The sequence below is a fragment of the Synchiropus splendidus genome, chromosome 7 (genome assembly GCF_027744825.2).
Source record: "Synchiropus splendidus isolate RoL2022-P1 chromosome 7, RoL_Sspl_1.0, whole genome shotgun sequence".
NCBI lineage: Eukaryota > Metazoa > Chordata > Actinopteri > Syngnathiformes > Callionymidae > Synchiropus > Synchiropus splendidus.
The window spans coordinates 16,031,377-16,048,462 of record NC_071340.1 but is presented as its reverse complement, the minus strand read 5'-3'; the positions used below and the strand labels follow the sequence as shown (position 1 = coordinate 16,048,462).

Genomic DNA, 17,086 nt, shown 5'->3' with positions numbered 1-17,086 from the left:
ATGTCCTCACTTTCTTCTCTGCTGCCGCTGAGGAAAACACATTAATTCAAACATCCAGAAAATAAAAAATATTTAATCTGTTTTTTTCCCCAGGTTTCTTTTTCTTCTCAAAATAAGCAACATACATCAGATGCATTTCTCAAATAAGAAATAAACATATATTGTGACATCACTTTCCGATGAGTCACTGGTCTGACTTCCGGCACATAAAGGTGAATTTTACAGGCAGGCAACATCGCAGGCGGATAGACACGATTTAGAAAACAAAGCAGGCATACACATCTACTACACAATGTCGTCGACATCAACAAGCATTCGGTAAAAATACAAACTGAAACGTTGACGTTTGAAAATAAATATTTTTACAGCATTCCCTCTGATACATTCCTTCTTATCATTTTTTAAAACACTTTGGTTTCCAACAACGATAAATAGCAGAAGTGTGAGAGTAAAACTATGACGTACAGTAGGAGACACGCATGGATCCGGGTCCCTTCAGGCTTTATAAAGAGCCATCCTTCACAAGGCGGAGTGTTTGCTGAGGACGCTCTAATCAGTCTGCGACGCCGCTCATCGGGGACAGTCTGTTATTGTCTTTCAAGTGGATTCCTCAAAACAACCAAACAAAATCAATGGCCCTCAGGAGTGACGGATCGGAGCCTGTTGATATTTAAGCATGTAGATGGATGGCTTCAGAGGGAGCAGGAGAGGCTGAGAGGAGTCGGCTGACACGCTGACGGACAGCATGGGAAAATGGCAGTTTAAAGAAGGTGAAAGATGGAGGAGGGCTGGAGGAGAGCAGACCTTCTCCGCTGTGATCTTTCAGCAGATGCTCGGCGGCGAGCCCAGGAGAGCCCCTCTCAGACAGGGTCGCAACCCCGCTGGCTGACGAATGAAGGAGCTCCGGTGCGGGAAGAAGAAACAGGACCAAACCGCACACACACTCAGGTCTCAGGTGTCATCTCTTCTAGCGGAGGGTCCTTTACACTACCGTCGCACACAGGCGGGTAACAGCTGGCTTCACGCACGTCGAAAGAGCTCTAGCTAGAGGGGCGCTCCAATCACAAAAACAACACTCGGCTTTGATTCGGTAATGGCGCGTATGCAAACGCTAACAGTTTACACACACCAGCGTATGTCTGCGGATCAAAGTTGTAGCGGGGCAGATGGAGAGGGCGGCCAGCCCGGGGCGAGCTTCACACCCACTGTTTGTGAGCGTCTGAGTGTGTGCGCTGGCAACATCTGCGAGCAAACAGGCAGTTTTCTTCATCTTCATATTGAGACGCTGCTGAAAACACGCCATTGCAGCGAGTGTCAGGTGCGTTCAGTTGGAGGCGTTTCGCCACCTTTCTGGCAGGTGAGTCGTTGTGGTTGGTACCACTCTGCTCACGCCACCCATCCTTCATTCGCTGATACCTATGTGATTGTTTTCTCTGTGGAGGGGAGCCCACTTGTCCGTCTGCGTAAGTCATTTGGAAGGCTCGGCCGAACCTCTCTGCTGAACCTGAGCTCTTCTACCTGTGGTGACCTGACAAATGGAAAGGCGGAGCTGAGAATGACGTCACAGCCTGCTCCGCTTAGCGAAGTCAGTAACACGATAGCAATGTCCACTAAAGCTATTCTCACCGTTGCCTTTTCCAGCTATAAGCAACTTCCTGATGAATTCACACTCAGTTTGCAACTAGAAACTCCGCTGGATGACGAGGAAACAAATCCACAGAATGTGTTTCTTTCTTCCAGCATTCATTCAGACCTTCTCCTTCCATGAGGCCAGTGCTTCTCAATTATTTTCTGTTGCGCCCCCCCTCAGGAAGAAGTACGTCCCCACACCCCCAACTCCCGCTACCTCTGTAAATAGTATAATTTGTCTATCAAATTACACCTCAGCATAACATTGTACTTAAAGTGCATCAATTTGCCTGAAATTAAAAAGAGAAAATCATTAGTAAATAAGCAATTACACTATTCTATTATGGCAAAAAAGTATGTCCCCAAGTGCCCCACTATTTGAGAAGGACTGCATTAGGGTATGTTGCACTTGTGCTCGGATCCAGGATGCTCCCAGCTACGGAATCCAAGATGGCTTCCCCGAACGTAAACAGGAAGTAGAAATTTTGAATCAACAAAATACGTTTCTTCTTGTTTCTTGTATGTTTCTTCTTCCTCCTGTGGCTAGTTGGCAAACCGGTACGCATGAAGCCCGGCTGTGACGTTCCCAGCTTCCAAGGTAAGTGGAAGGCAGTCCCCTTCAGCTGTGCCGGGAGCGAGGGCTGACTTGACAGGTTTGCCCGCCGCGTCAGCAGACATCCGGCGCTCGCGATTTGTAGCTCTCATGAGCCGTGAATAACTCAAGGAAGAGCTACAAGCAAATCTCATCCGCCATTTAGGAAGACGCCACTCTGCAACATATGCAGCATGCGAAACCTGCAGTGGAGCTAAGGCTAACGCTAGCAAGAGCTGAAAACCAGGCACCAGCTCACTCTTATGAGCACTGAAAATGAGCATGTGTTTACTTGGCAAGAGATTCGGATGAGAAAAGTGTCCGATAAATGCTTTTGTTCTTAAAGAAAAAACAGCTATCAACAAGAGAGCAATAAGCGCCTCTTAATTCTTGTTGCTTTTGTCTGTTTAGAGTGTTTGTCCTGCAAGCTATTGTTTATTTTTAGACATTTTTAACATTTAAATAGGCACAAACCCATGACATTTGGGAGTTGTTTTTTTTTTTTTCTTCTTCTTCTTTTTGTCCCACTAGGAACCCGAATCTCAGGACAGTTTGATTGCTGTTGGGCTTCCTTGAAACCGAAGCCTTACTCATAAACCAGGGGTCTGAAACCGGTCCTCACAGGGCTGTGGTGGGTGGAGGTTTTTGTTCCAGCCAGTCACCTTCTCACCACTCGGGTGTCTGTCATTCTGGTGCTGCTTGTTTCAGCTGCACCCGCTTGTTTGGTCGGAACTAAAACTTGCCCCCACTGCGGCCCCGCTGTTGTAAACACAGACTTTGCACCTGTTTGACTCTCCTGGTGACGTCATTTGCATCCAGTGTGTGTCGCCGTGACAGAGAGTTGCGTCATGCCCAGGAACCCTTCCAGGTGAGAGCGACGGACGATTCAACAGACATAGGGCCGAAATGTTAAAACACATTTCAGCTTTCAAAAAATAATGGTGGCAACTCATTCGCGAAAACTTCTTCTATCCATCCTCCCGCTCCTTGTGACCATCTATCACAATTAAGACTTTGATTTCCAAACGATACCCCAGAAACCCAAATGTGCGAGGTGGAGAGTTCAAACCAGAGGAAAGAAAGTGAGGCCGAGCGCGTTGGCGCCGGCGTCCAGTGAAAGTCCTGCAGAAGACAAGCGTCGGTGGGGTGGGAGGATGCAGTCATCTACCCGGGGTTGTTTTTCTTCCTCTTATTTGGACTGGGATTGGGATCTAGTTTCAGCTCACGGTACTGCACCTGTTTAAACACAGACAAACACACACACAGTCAGGTGGAGGGAGAGCAAAGGATGCTTGAAGAGAGGGTCCTCTCTCAGTCCAGCTGTGTGCAACACTGGCGGCTGGGAAAGGATTACACACTGATTACAGTGCTCACACACACACACACACACGCAGAGGAACACGTCCTGTACACACCGGCGTTGAGAGTCGGCACACAAACGCACACGTACTTCCACAGATGTGAAACAGTGGCCTGAGGCGGGGGATCACACAAACAAATATAAAACAGGCCACGGGCTCATGGGAAAGCTTGTGAAGACAAAAGAGTCGTCTCAGCGTGGCGGTGAGAAAAATGAACACTGAAATATGGCTTTAGATGGGTCCACCTTTTGGCTCAGCGGCGGCACTCGTCGGACACCGCTCCCTTCTTTAAATGTTCTCAACAGTGAGTGGACACTCAGTGGACGACGGTGCAGGGCAGCAATTTAAGTGCTTGAAAAATACTTGAGTGTATCTGGGCTGCTCACAAAAGAGGATTCCAGAACAACACCGGAGCGATTCCCTGGTGGTTTTAGCACCTAGCCTGCAATGTAGTGGTTCAGCCATGAGGTGAATCTTCAAAGTGCTCTGTGACCACATGAACAATTCATTTGGTTTAATGACGTAAAATATTTCAGCAAATCTATGGATTTTTTTTTTTCAAACTTGGAAATAAAAATGTGCTGAGAGTGTTTAGCACACAGTAGAAATCAGATTTAATGTAGCTAAAGTGGTTTATAAATTCACAAAATGCATGTCATTCTCAGTGAGACTGGGTGTTTCCTGCCAAACTCCCTGTTTGGCTGACAATCTGGAACACAATTTCCACGACTGCAAAAGGATTATTATTATTCATTCACCTTGTTTTGTTATGGGAGTCGCAGGGGGCGGAGCCTATACCAGGTAGCAAGAGGCAGGCAACACCCTGAGACTAGCGGTCTCACACACCTACCTACCTCAAAATGTTTTTGCTAGCAGTGAACCCTCGCAAGAAAGAAGAGAACACACTAAGCTGCAGGCTAACCTGCAACCTTCCTGCTGTGAGACGCTAGCGCTAACCGCTTTCCCACATTATCATTAGTAGTAGCAGCATTAGTGTTGGGGTAGCAGAAGAAGAAGAAGAAACCAAATTGTGAGTTCTTCCGTTGCCGCTCATACAGTACTTCACGAATTTAAGTCAGACCACAAATATGGACACTGAAAAAAGTCTGTTAAGGTGATTCAAGTACTCCAAGTATGACGCTACAATAGGCAACTGTTAGCAACGAAGCGTGTCACATGACACCTTTTTACTTATTGCCATGTCTTCAAAATTGTATCAAAAGCTACGGACAGATTTTGATGCAATTTAGAAAAGAACCTACACCTTGTCAGAGGTAAACGTACGTTTATTTTGTCTACGAAAGTACTTCCCCTGCTAACACTGCAACAGTAAAGTAGTTAGCAAACCCTTGTAATTTCACAGTACAAAGCACATTGGGGTGGAACCAAACTGCATGTTTCATATATACTTTTGAAGACATCAGAAACCATTTTTCACAAACATGTTTCTTTTGCCGAGGATCAGAAGCACGTCAGAACACATTCCCCATCACCGCTGTCACCTGACTCTCATGAGGAGAACGCATCCCTAAATGACACTGTGCTCGGCAAACAAAGACAGCCAACAGATGACGGAGAGAAGGACTTGTTCGGTGATGGACACTCCAGCTCAGGAGCATCACAGTGTCTCAGCATCAACAACAGCAGTCTGTCACTCCCGCGGTCTCTTTCCCCGTGATGTACACACACACACACACACACACACACACATCTGCATTCATCCACACAAATACAGTCGCCAGCCTCGACAGATTCACGACGCTGACAAGCACTAGCCACCGAGTCTGAATACTAATACAAGTGAGTCACATCACCAAAGCAGCAGAACTGTCTTAGGGATCCCTCCTAGGCTGATATACTGTTGGCTACTCTGACTGTCTGACTGACACTCTCTCTGATTCTCCAGACAGACAACAAACCAACGTCAATACGGTTCCTCTGTTCTGCCTCTGCTGTGGACCAGAACAGCGGCGTCTCTGGGAACGACTCTTTTGTCACCCGTCTTCTGCTGGTTCTCTGTCGCTCAGATCAAACCCACTAAAGTCGCACTTAAACGTCACACAGATGCCCTCCCAACCAGCGCAGAGGTCAGGATGACAACAAGTATCAAGTCTTGGCTACGACCAGGAGAAACTCGCGGCCACAACTGTCCCTTCGTCCGCTGCACCCTCCATGACATCACCTTCACGCAAGAAGTGCACCATTGTTTTCTTGTCACGATAGTGACAGGAGTGTTGTTATTAACTACCAATTGATGATAGATATGGCTTTTATTAATATATATATATATATATATATATATATATATATATATATATATATATATATATATATATATATATATATATATATATAATATATATATATATTCTCCAGTTGTCAGTTGTGCAGCTTTTGTATAACCTATTTGTTTTCCCACAAATGGATCAGTTCTTATATTTCAATAACATCCATGAAATATTTGTATATTTGTTTTATGGTTATTTATTTATTTATTAGCTGAGAAAGATTTACTTTCCTTATTTCAAATCAGTTTCACATCATGCCGCCACTTTATTTAATTTTCCAGAACAATAATATATATATATATATATATATATATATATATATATATATATATATATATATATATAAAAAGGCTACTATTTTCGATCCCACTGGTTTGACAGCCTGGCTGCAGTCCTGGTTTAAACGTTTCCCCTGTGGAAATGTAATTGCCCACCCCAGGTTTAGATGGTCATACTGCACTGATTTGATTAAAATCCCCAACGTCCGCAGGGTAAACCAACATCCTGCTAAACATCTGTACAAATACTGACACAGTGACGGACAAAGAAGACTGCGAGGGAGTGAGAAGATGGAGAAAAAAAAGAGAGAGAGAGAGATAAGGAAGAGAGTGAAATCAAAATGGGATAAAAGACGGCGAAGACAGGGGCCGGGGTGAGAGGGAGGGAGGGAGCCATGTGGACATCTGGCCGATGACAGACACCACGTCCTCGTACGGGTGTGTGTTCTTTTACGACTCTGCCAACTAAAGCACACAAGAGTTCACCAGCAGCAGATTAGATCAGTTCAATTGTAAACACGCTGGAGTCTGTGCAGACTGTTATCATCCAGGCACATGAAGCTTAGTTCGGTCTGGTTGTCTGATACAACTCAGTCAAGTAACTTCAATGTGAGCAAACCTTTTCAGAGCCTCTGAGGTGATTCTTAAGAACACCCTTGACAGTGTCTGCTTGTTGCCATCTTGTAGTTGTGTTGTTGTTTAGTTGTGAACACATTTTTGTACATTTATTTTCCTCCTGCAGCACAGCAATTTCAGGACATGTCTTCAGAAGCTCTTTTTCTTTCCTTCTTTTTTATCGGTAAGCATGTGCGAGTCTGTTTTTTATATGCTCCAAAGCAGACAGAGATGCCACCACTGTGGAAAAATGACCGTGGCACCTTCAGGCATACTCTTTTGAATCTCCAAACATGTCCCACAAAGAAGAAGGTCTCTAGTTAGAGCCTCTAGTTCACTGTGATGTTGTCAGTGGACCAGTCCCAGGACTTACCTGAACTGTTTTAAGAGATTGTAACCTTGTGTTGGTAAACACTTGACTTTGAACAAAACTAGCAAAAAAAATGATCTCTCACTTTTCTGGTATATAGAAATAATGGCCTAAGACATTTTGATTTAATTTCATCTTTTTTTTTCCACTCAGTATAGCGCATGCAAACTGGTGGTTTGAAAGAAACTGACTTGGAAACGTGGCCTGGGATTTGATCAACATTGGTAGGACCTTATTTTGAATGTACCCCAAAAACTCTCGTGACATTTCAGTGAGCAGATGGGAGGGATTATTTACAAGGAGCTGTCGGGAAAACAGCAACATTATTTCTGTGGCTATTTAAGCTCAAGAAAACAACTATTGAATTCAATTGATCATTTAGATGCAAATAAACATAAAATTGAATATGTGTAACACAGAAAAAGAAAGACTGAAAAATAATATTAATTCAGAACATCCTGTCGGGGAGCATTCCCTTCGTGCTCTGCACTTCTGAGCAACAATCACAGGCCTAAACTAGGACAAGAGCAGCGATAGATCTCTATTATACGGCCAAACGCCTACAGTAGCAAAAAGAAAGACGGCAATTTAAGCTTGAACACTGACGTTCCTGTGTACAGAGAGGCAAAGCATCTGTGTTCACACAAAGAAAAGTTTGCATGTCAGTAAAAAAAGCAGGGTTTTGTTCCCTATGAAAAGTAAAGAAAAGTGAGGGAACAGAACGATATCTCAATCAAACAAGAGTTTCCTCTGTGAAGAGCTGCCAGCTTGAAAAGTGGGGCTGGTGCGTCACAGGTTCAATTCCACCCTACAGGTGACAGGACTGACTGATGCTATACCCATGGCTCCTCACTCACCTCACCTAATAACACAGGCGCGCGATCAGATGCTGACAACGTGAGCCTGTTGACGACGGCGTGCAGGCGGTGGGAAGGAGAAAGTGGGGCGAACCAGAAGAAAAGTAAGGTGGCAGCATATACACAATTTGCTAGTGTAAGCGCAGAGGGAACATATGTGAGACCATGCTCAAAGGCTGCTCCACCCTCGCTCCGCTCCTGAACAACACAAGAGCAGAGCGCGCTTTGAGGTGCGCTCTGCTATAGGAGTGCTGCGTTAGATGGCGTCGGTGTGGGAGGGGACACCAAGGTGGGAGCGACTAAAGGGAGAATTAGGCAAAGAAAGGTGAGGCATTTAAATAGTTCTGATTCTCCCTGCTCTGTAAACGCTGTGAGGTTGCAGGAGGGTTATTAAACCTTTGCAGGGGAAGACAAACGTGTGTGGTTCAGACATCTGCTGAGAGCAGGATTCTGCGCTCTATTGTCAGGAGAGAACAGGCATGTCAAGGTGACATAAACCGGCGTGCAAAATAAAAACGTGTGGAAAGTTTTGCCTATTAACTGAATACTTGCTGGCGACCGGTGAAATGTTCAAATGTGTCACAGCCAACGAGGGAAAGGACTGCACATGGTGACTTGACCCCCCTTAGCAACTTGCTGCTAACCCCTGTGAATGGTTCCGTCCCTCACTTAAAGCCATTTAGGAATATTAACCCTGTTCTCCTGCGTTCATAAGTCGCCGAATTGGAACTTGTGGCGATCATTGTGCCAGGCTTTTAAAGCAGCTCCTTCATTCCAATCATAAAGTGTCACTTGGCAGGCCGATAACCGATATATCGCTCACATGGTTAATGGCATCATTAAACACACTGGTGCACTGGCACCTCCCAAACACCAGGTAGGGAGTACTTAACACCATAAAGGTGCCGGGTTTGGCCCTGTTTTAGACGATGTGAAGGAGCCCCTGATAATGACTGTAAAGACAGCTGATGCTAGTGGAGGAGCCAAATCATAAACACGAACGTCTAGGAAACGCACTCCAGAGGTTACCGCCGTAATTGTTGCTACACAAGTCTGACTTTAAATAAAAATGTTCCCCCCCAAAAACAATCCTTTAACCACCATAACTTCTCCAAATGAAGTAAGCTAAAACATATCCTAACTTTTCTACTATGATATTAGCAATGCTAAAGTTTTCAGGCTTCTGTGACGCTGGCTGAATCATCTGAGAGTGTGGTAGACTGTAGTTGACTTTCATATATAAAGCCTCATGAGCCAAAGTGACTCCAACTGAACTGGAAAAGTGAAACAGCCGCAGCCCACCTAACAAGCACGGTGATGTGTGCGTTGGGTCGCCCAGGCCCCCTGAAATAGCACTTCATCAGTCATCCAGGGTGTCAGGGCACCGAGGCACCAGTGCCAGTGGGTGCCATGCGCACGTGCTCCAGCACCTTTCTGCATCATGTGAGAGCCCCGGGGGCGTAATCCCATCGGACAGCTTTGAACCCACAGTGATGGGGGCGGGCAATGAGGTGAGGCTACCACTGAAGGCAGCAATGGGACGCACCACAGAGCAGAACGTTCCGGTGTTCTTCTGACCTTAGAGCAGAGAGCCCTCCCGGCATGCTCACCTTTTACCAGGGGAGTGGGTTTTGCAAACTCACCTCTATATCATTTAGATATTAAAAAAGAAGGGCACACTCTAATATTTCCTCGCCACTAGCCTTGATTTCAGTGTTGGTAAATCATTGCTGCTTAAATTTTCTTTTCCACCGACGACTGTTGACGTGTGATACATTTAGTTTTTTGCATTTACAGTAAAAAAAAATGGCAGAAGTCATCTGATGTAACTCACTGTTGTTTGGGGGGGAATATACTGTATATACATAAAAATGTAAATAAAACAAAAGTTACTAAGTTACCGGTGCATGCATCTAAATATAAAACACTCTAGTGTTGTTCATGTTTGTTTTTTTATCATAGTCCATGTTTATCAAGTGATGGGTCAAATGATACAGATGCAATGACACGTTATGATACACGCGAAGGACCGAGGTCGCTCGTAGAAACACGACAATCTGTGTGCCACTTAAAAAAGCACACTGTGAAAGACATGGGAGGAAGAGTGTGGTGCCATCATATTGGGTGCAACCATTGCAAAACCAAAAGGTGTTGTTGGGTCAATTCATCATTGAAATGATCAACCTTGAATAATAAGTTGGAATCAATAGATGAGTTTACAGTGACATCACAGTGAATGCTCAGTGAACTCGCTTAAGTTCCTTACATGTAACGCATTTTATGGTGCTCCACTTCAAAATACCAAACTGTATAACAAGTTACATTTAGTATTTTAACAACCAATCGACAGTCCAACAAGATCCGAATCAAACATATCAATACTCTGAAGGGGGTCGCTCAAACACCATGTTGACCCGTCTAGTGCGGGTGGGAGGAGCCGCGAGCATGATATGTGGAGCGCTACAGATCAGTATTCATCAGAATGGTACATAAAATATATTTAAAACAAGGACCCAAAATGCTCCAATAATTTCTTTCAGTGAGACAAATCCAAAGAGCCCAGGCGCCCTTCATGTAGCTCCTCTGAACTGCCAGAGAAACCCAGCCACAGCTTCACTGCAGGGCTGCAGTGTAACAGCAGAATCACCAGTAAGATATACAGTAGGCACAAGTCCAGCTGCACAGGCACCAGACCAGAACAGAGGTGTTCCCCCGCCCTTCCCAGCCAGAGGGCTCTCATTAGAAGCCTTGTAAAGACCTTGTACCTGCCGGGCCTGGGCCCCTTCACTTCGGTGCCCCTTTAGGCTCCAGGTGTGTCAGGTGGTTGCACTCCACCAGAGGGGACATGAGGCGCTCATTTAAAGCCATGGCTACCTGCCTGTGCAAATCACTGCGCCCCCCCAAGGCTCCAAAAGACCATGAAACTGTGAGTGTGCACGGGGGCAGGACGGAGGCGAGCACCGGGGGCTGGCAGGGGCGTGCAGAGGAGCAGGGATTATGACCCTGTAAAGATGAAAGCACGGGTAGCCAGTGAGCGATCAAAGGGGAAGTGTGTCAGCGCTGATGTGGCTGGGGATCGGCGCTATCGCAGGCCCGCGGTCCTTTGCCCTCTTCCAGCGTATTTGTGCGTCCGCTTGTGTGCGTGTTGAACTCAGCACAGCGGGGCTTAACAGCCACAGCGGACACCGTGGGTGCAGCATAACACAAGCACTTTCATAAACTGCTCCTTAATTGCAGTTCACGCTGAACTCCGCCACTGGCTGCAGGTTAACACCTAAAAACTCGCGCACGCTCCGGAACATTGGTGCACCCACGGTCCACCCGCGGAAGCATCTGCAGTCCTCGGCCGCGACGTCAGTCTGAGCTCAGGGTTAATGGCGAGGCAGAACCACATGGGGCTGGTTAACTGTTGGTTGACACTCTCTTTCAATTACTAGCATAGCGGCCAAACAACAGCTAACTGTAATTGTGTGCGAGTCTAAGGGTATGGAGTTAATCAGGCTGGTTATAATCCCGGCACTAAACTCACTTAACCTTGTTATCTTATTACACAGCTTCAGCTATGTATGTGGAAATTGAGTTAGACAAGAAGCCCATTAAAAGTAAGAGTAAGAAAAATTAGATTATAAGCCTGAGTGGGCTCATAAAAACGGCTGAAACCCAGCCTTTCAGCGCAGGAACAGAAAACACAAAGAGCTCATGGTGGACACGTGCTTGCGATTCCTATTTAATATGTTCCCGTGCTAAAAGCGGAAGCTCCACCCACCACTTGCACGTCCGAGGGCACTCTGGACAGGAAGTCGAGGAGCTCGTTGTTGTCGATGGTGTAAGGGTCTCGCAGTTTTTTGGTAAATTTATTCACCCCTGTGGAGAGAAAACAGTGGTGCCTCAATACGGTTCTTAACCACGTACTTCCATGATCGATAGCATTGAGAAATAAGTGATGAATCCATGTAACCAAAGTAGCAACTCCTGAAGACCTCCTAAAACATCCTTGCTTTAACTTCAACTTCACTATTCAGTAGTAGCACGGTTCACAGCACTTAAGGTTCCTCTAACCTGTTTGTGACATGGAATACAATTGTAAATGTTCATCATCGTCTCACCCCAGGCCAGCACTATATATCTCAGCGGAATGAAGCAGACGAGGACGGTTGCCAGTCCGAGAGCCACGATGGCAAGCCAGCTTAAGAAAGGCACGGTCCAGTTGAAGGTGCTGAAAGACAAAGTAGAGAAACTAAAATGAACAGCAGTCGAACCTTAAACACTGGACGACGGGAAGGGGACGATCTTGATATGAAACAACAAACAAAACAAAAGTATACCTCTAACTTAGGGACGCACCGATAAGATACCGTATCATGTCAGTTTATGACAATTTTGTAAAATTTGTGTTAGTACTGCAGTGAAACTTATGACTGTCACCCATGTACAAGAAAAACATACTGAGGATTGTTGTTCAAATAATGATGTATATGGGAAAAAAAAACTCAAAGTAGGTTTGTGTGTAATGGCGGAGGCACTCGGGATCAGTGAGTACTCAATTGCTAGTACTTGTATGTATGTTTTGGAAGAAAAATGGTATCGGTACATCCCTACTTCAGTTATTGAAGCTCAGCTCAATACATCTCTAAGCAAATTTGTTGTCAGCCAAGGATGATGAATCTGTATCATTGTGCCGAGCAAACTTCAGCCATCCACACAAGCACCAGGAGAAAAAATACAGACCTCAAGTTCAGAACTAGTGTTGTCCCGAACTGGAATTGACCAGACACATTTCGTTTTAGTACCATGCCATGCAGACAGAATTATTATTCGCAAAAAATTAAGCGCAAAATTGAATAGAGAAAGGGAGTAATAATGTTTAGTGTAAACACTGACTACAACTACGACAGCATGGATTCAACCAATGAGTGAAAAGTTGTTGAAAACAGGACAATAAAAAAACGAATCGATTCACTAATTAACTTAATAAAGTTATTTATAAAAAAATATATATATAATATTGTTACAAAACATGGTAGTATTACCAAGTGTTAAATAATTTAGTTACAATAGGGCCACATTAAATGCAGAAATAATTGAATAGAATGAATAAGAATTTCTAAAAGATGCAGAAAAATTGCTTTTCTGTCCAAAAATGAAATCAAGTCCCATGAATTCAAGGAACAACAACAGTTTAATTTAATAAAATGAGAACCAACGTTTTAAGTCAACTTCCCATTTTGCTTGAAAGTAAAAACAAAAAACTGATTCTGACATCAGAAATAAACAGAAAACTAGATAAATCACCAAAACGCATTCAACCATAAACCCTCAGATTGGGGAACAGTAAATAAACTACTTCTTCATAAGTGTATTAGCAGCATATTATCCAGGTATAAATCATTATAAACTACCTGTTTGCATCTTATGATGCCTATTTTATGCTGGAATGGTGCCCAAAAGTTCACTGTAAAAAACATCATACTATTTTAGCTTGAGGGTGTTTCCATTATTTTGCCCAATCCCTGTAATTACTGATTATTAACAATGAATAGTAATTTATTGATCGATTGTTAATATGTGTCACCCCATTTCAAGTGTAAACACTACAAGGTGCAGTCACCAGCGGAGAGCACAATAGCAGACATGTACGTTTAAATAAAGAGGTCAAAGAGGGCTAAGCGAGCGCTAACAGACAGACGGACAATCTGCTGGTCTTTCAGGGCTGTTTGTCATGCTGGCAGTGTTTCCTGAGAGCAAGTGAAACTCTGGCAGAGGGAAGCGGGGCAACCTGGCAGCGCCCGAGAGAGACTGAGATGTGAGGGGAGCACAGAGCGTCAGGCTGGGTGCCGAGGAGCAGGCTTACGACTCACTTCTTTATCCGCTCCCCATAGGAGGCCACTTCATCCAGAGCATTCTGCACACTGATGCACACGTCCTGAATGGCGTAAAGCTTGTTCATGAAGCCCTTTCTCTCAGAGTCCTGTGAGAATATAGATAGAGACGTCGGCGATGGAGAAATGAAAGCATGGGTGAGATGAGAAGAGATGGAGATGGAGAGAGAAGGAGGGGGGGAGAGACAGAGGCTGGGTGAAGGCAACTTTGGGGAAAGAATACATTTTAAATAGCGTCAAAGATTTGGAGCGGGCAGCCAAATTGCCGGATATCCTGCTTGAATTAACAAGGCGAGTTCATTCCAGGCAGTAATAGAGATATAAAGTCGGCAGAACGAATCTAAATGTTTTCCACCTTACAAAGGCTCACCAGGCGAATTTTAAACATGTGAATTCCAGAGTGGAAAGAAGCGGAAGCCAAGTGAATGCATCGATGTTTGGATGCACTTTTTTAAAAAATTCTATCTGGGCCAGATCAAAGAGGAAGACCTCGGGTGCTCCAAACCAGCATCGCCAGGAGACGCGACGTTCCAACCCTCCGTAATAGCTTGTTAGCAGTTAGTCTTGTTACAACGTGATGGGTCTTCACAGTCATGCATCAGATGCCTGCCAACAGACAGACGCACAAAGACAAGGTGGCTCTGGACAGAGGGAGGCGACGAGGACTGAGTGCACACGGCTCGATCGGTGACGACACTGACAGACTGGAACATGGAAGGCTAGCATGCCTCTGCGTGCTGTTGGAGAGGAAGGGGCTCTTTCTTCTCTTTGGCTGACCGGCACATGAAGTGGCTCGCAAGTTTCCGGACGACTAGAAACAGCAGAGAAGTTATAACAGCAATGGACAAGTGAGCCTGAGATAGAGAGCATGGAGAAATGTAGCTGATGCTTTCTATTCAGGAAGACTTTCTCCTCACAGCTACGAACGTTTCACCAAACAGGCAGATCACAAAGTTACACAGTCACAACGCTGCTATCATACAATAAACAATACAACAAACAACCCTTTCTTCTGTATCATCTCCATCCAGCAACCAACACTGAAGTTTTGTTTGGCTTGGGGAGGATGATTTTTATCGTCAAAATATCTGCATTTTTTTAATGAAAACATAAAAAGCTCAGTCTAGTATTTCATAGTAGAATCAAATTCATCCTCATGTTCGGAACGCATTCACATTCTTTTTAACTACTTTTTTTTTTCACCTTTGCTCTCTCTCGCACATTTCCTGTTAGCCAGGAGAGTTTTTTAATGTAATGTTGGGAAGGAAATGAAGTAAAATATCAACTAAAAACCAGTGTATAAACATGTGAAAAACAAAAAAATGAAAGTTTAAAGTATTTTAAATATATTCAATGTATTTATCACATTGAATCTTAACACTTTGTTTTTCAGATTCTGTTTATATGAGTTTCATCTTCTACGTGATGTTTTCATTAGAGTTTACATAGATAGATTTCCATTTTCTGCATTTATGCCAGATTGGCATTTGCATCCAGGAAACTTGAGCTGGGGTGGAGTCAAGCTGCTTGGCAGAGGTTTGCGCTCACACTGTGCTTTTCTAGTTTCAATCTGTGCACACAGTGACAGTGTTCCTGAAGGCCACCCTGCATTCGAACCTCCCTTCCCTTTCAGGCTCCGAATGACCCCTGCTGCCCCTGTAACGCAACTCTCTTCCTCTGGCTCCCCATCCAGAATCAGATAAAGTGAAAAATGAACCATGGGACAGTCAAGGGGACCACATTGCCTCCAAGCCGACCCACACAAGACAAATAGTTGCAATTAGACAGAGTCCCTGGGTTATTTTTCATCCAAAATATTTAAGACCATTTTTTTTTCTCTTTGTCTCTTCTTTCCGCAGCGTCCATCTGTTTCTCATTGGTCCCTCAAACATATCTGTGGAAGCTATTGTGATGGGCCGCGCTGGGCAAAACCCAACCAGGCAGGTCCGGGTCAGGACGTTTTACTCTGGGGTCCGGACCCGGGGGAGATGGTTTGAGAGCCAGGGGAGGGGTGTGAGATTGCAGGCGGGGGTGGTGAAGACAGGCCAGAGGTCATATGAGTATAAACCATTGCCACATGCCCCTCGGACTGTGAACTGACTCTTATTTCCTGTCTTCAAAAAGGACTCGGAGAGGTGGGAGGTAGCAATAACACGGAGAGCCATGGAGAAGCGTGTTTTCCCAGCTTCCCCACACACTGTGCACATGTGGAGCTCGACAACCTGTTCTTATAACGGAACCTAATACACTCACACGCACACTGTACAGCTATTAGATAAGCTTGATCTGCACACCTGGACTCGCTGAGGGACTAAGCAAAAGCAAAAGGCAGTTTCCGACTGAAGTCAGCCAGTTTGTTTCATGCACGCTAAACTCAAGGTTTTCTGTGGTTAGCATAGCATTTTCTACGTACAGTGCGAACCTATGTTCAGCCTCTGAGTCAGGAAAGAGAGCATAAATCAATCTCTTCCTGTAACTGTCAGCCAGAACGCTGAGACCCGAAGGCCAGAATAGTAAAACAAACTCCGGACTCTGGTACATATGGCGTCCAGTGTACACTCACAGTCGCCATGATCTGCTGCAGATCTGAAGTTCTGATGGACGACGTGGCGCAGGTGAAATCATTCAGAGGGGTGGTGTAATAAGGCAGGCTAATGAGGTTAGCATCATGCATTTTAATAGAGCGCCACCGCAGGTTGATCTGTAATGTGTTATGCTGCCAAACCAGCGAGAGTGCATCGCATTACTCTCACGGTCAAATGACACATTTCATCTATATTACATGAAGGCAAAATGCAAACACACACACCTCATATAGAAGATTCAAATACAAGGCGTGAATCCAAAACAGATAAGATCTAAACCAGAATTTCTTCAGTCAATAACTCTGTTGCTCTATGAAGATGTCCGACATTTTTCCAACATATGTTTTGTTTTTAACATTTTATGTTTTATCAGCTCTTATGTTTCCATCACCTTGGCATGAGGGACAAAATCCTTCTTGGCATCCTGTATCGTTGTTGCAAATACATGAAGACAACCCTGCCATCTTGGCCAGTCCTCATCTGACTCTAAGCTACTTACGGTTTGTCGCTTTAGACTCAGACCAGTTCTGGGCACTCGACCCTTTCATTGTACTATTCCACCTCATGTGCTACCTGAGTCTCCAACACAGACTCCAGAGGAGCTCAAATGGTGCACACCACCTCCACATACA

At 44.8% G+C, this 17,086-nt stretch overlaps 1 protein-coding gene across 8 annotated transcripts in view; it reads right to left on the bottom strand.

The window, feature by feature from the left end:
• Window positions 1-53: 53 nt before the first annotated feature.
• Window positions 54-17,086, bottom strand: part of mctp1a (multiple C2 domains, transmembrane 1a) — a 118,596-nt gene continuing 101,563 nt past the window's right edge. For 4 of the 8 annotated variants that reach the window (XM_053870994.1, XM_053870992.1, XM_053870991.1 and 1 more), the window contains 4 exons: window positions 13,849-13,958; window positions 12,097-12,206; window positions 11,757-11,854; window positions 54-3,457 (listed from right to left, as the gene is read on the bottom strand). In XM_053870994.1, coding sequence (XP_053726969.1) covers window positions 3,386-3,457; window positions 11,757-11,854; window positions 12,097-12,206; window positions 13,849-13,958 — 390 coding nt within the window. In that variant the 3' untranslated portion in view covers window positions 54-3,385. The remainder of the gene's footprint in view (window positions 3,458-11,756; window positions 11,855-12,096; window positions 12,207-13,848; window positions 13,959-17,086) is intronic. The other 4 variants (XM_053870998.1, XM_053870997.1, XR_008415568.1 and 1 more) reach the window with 3 other exon arrangements.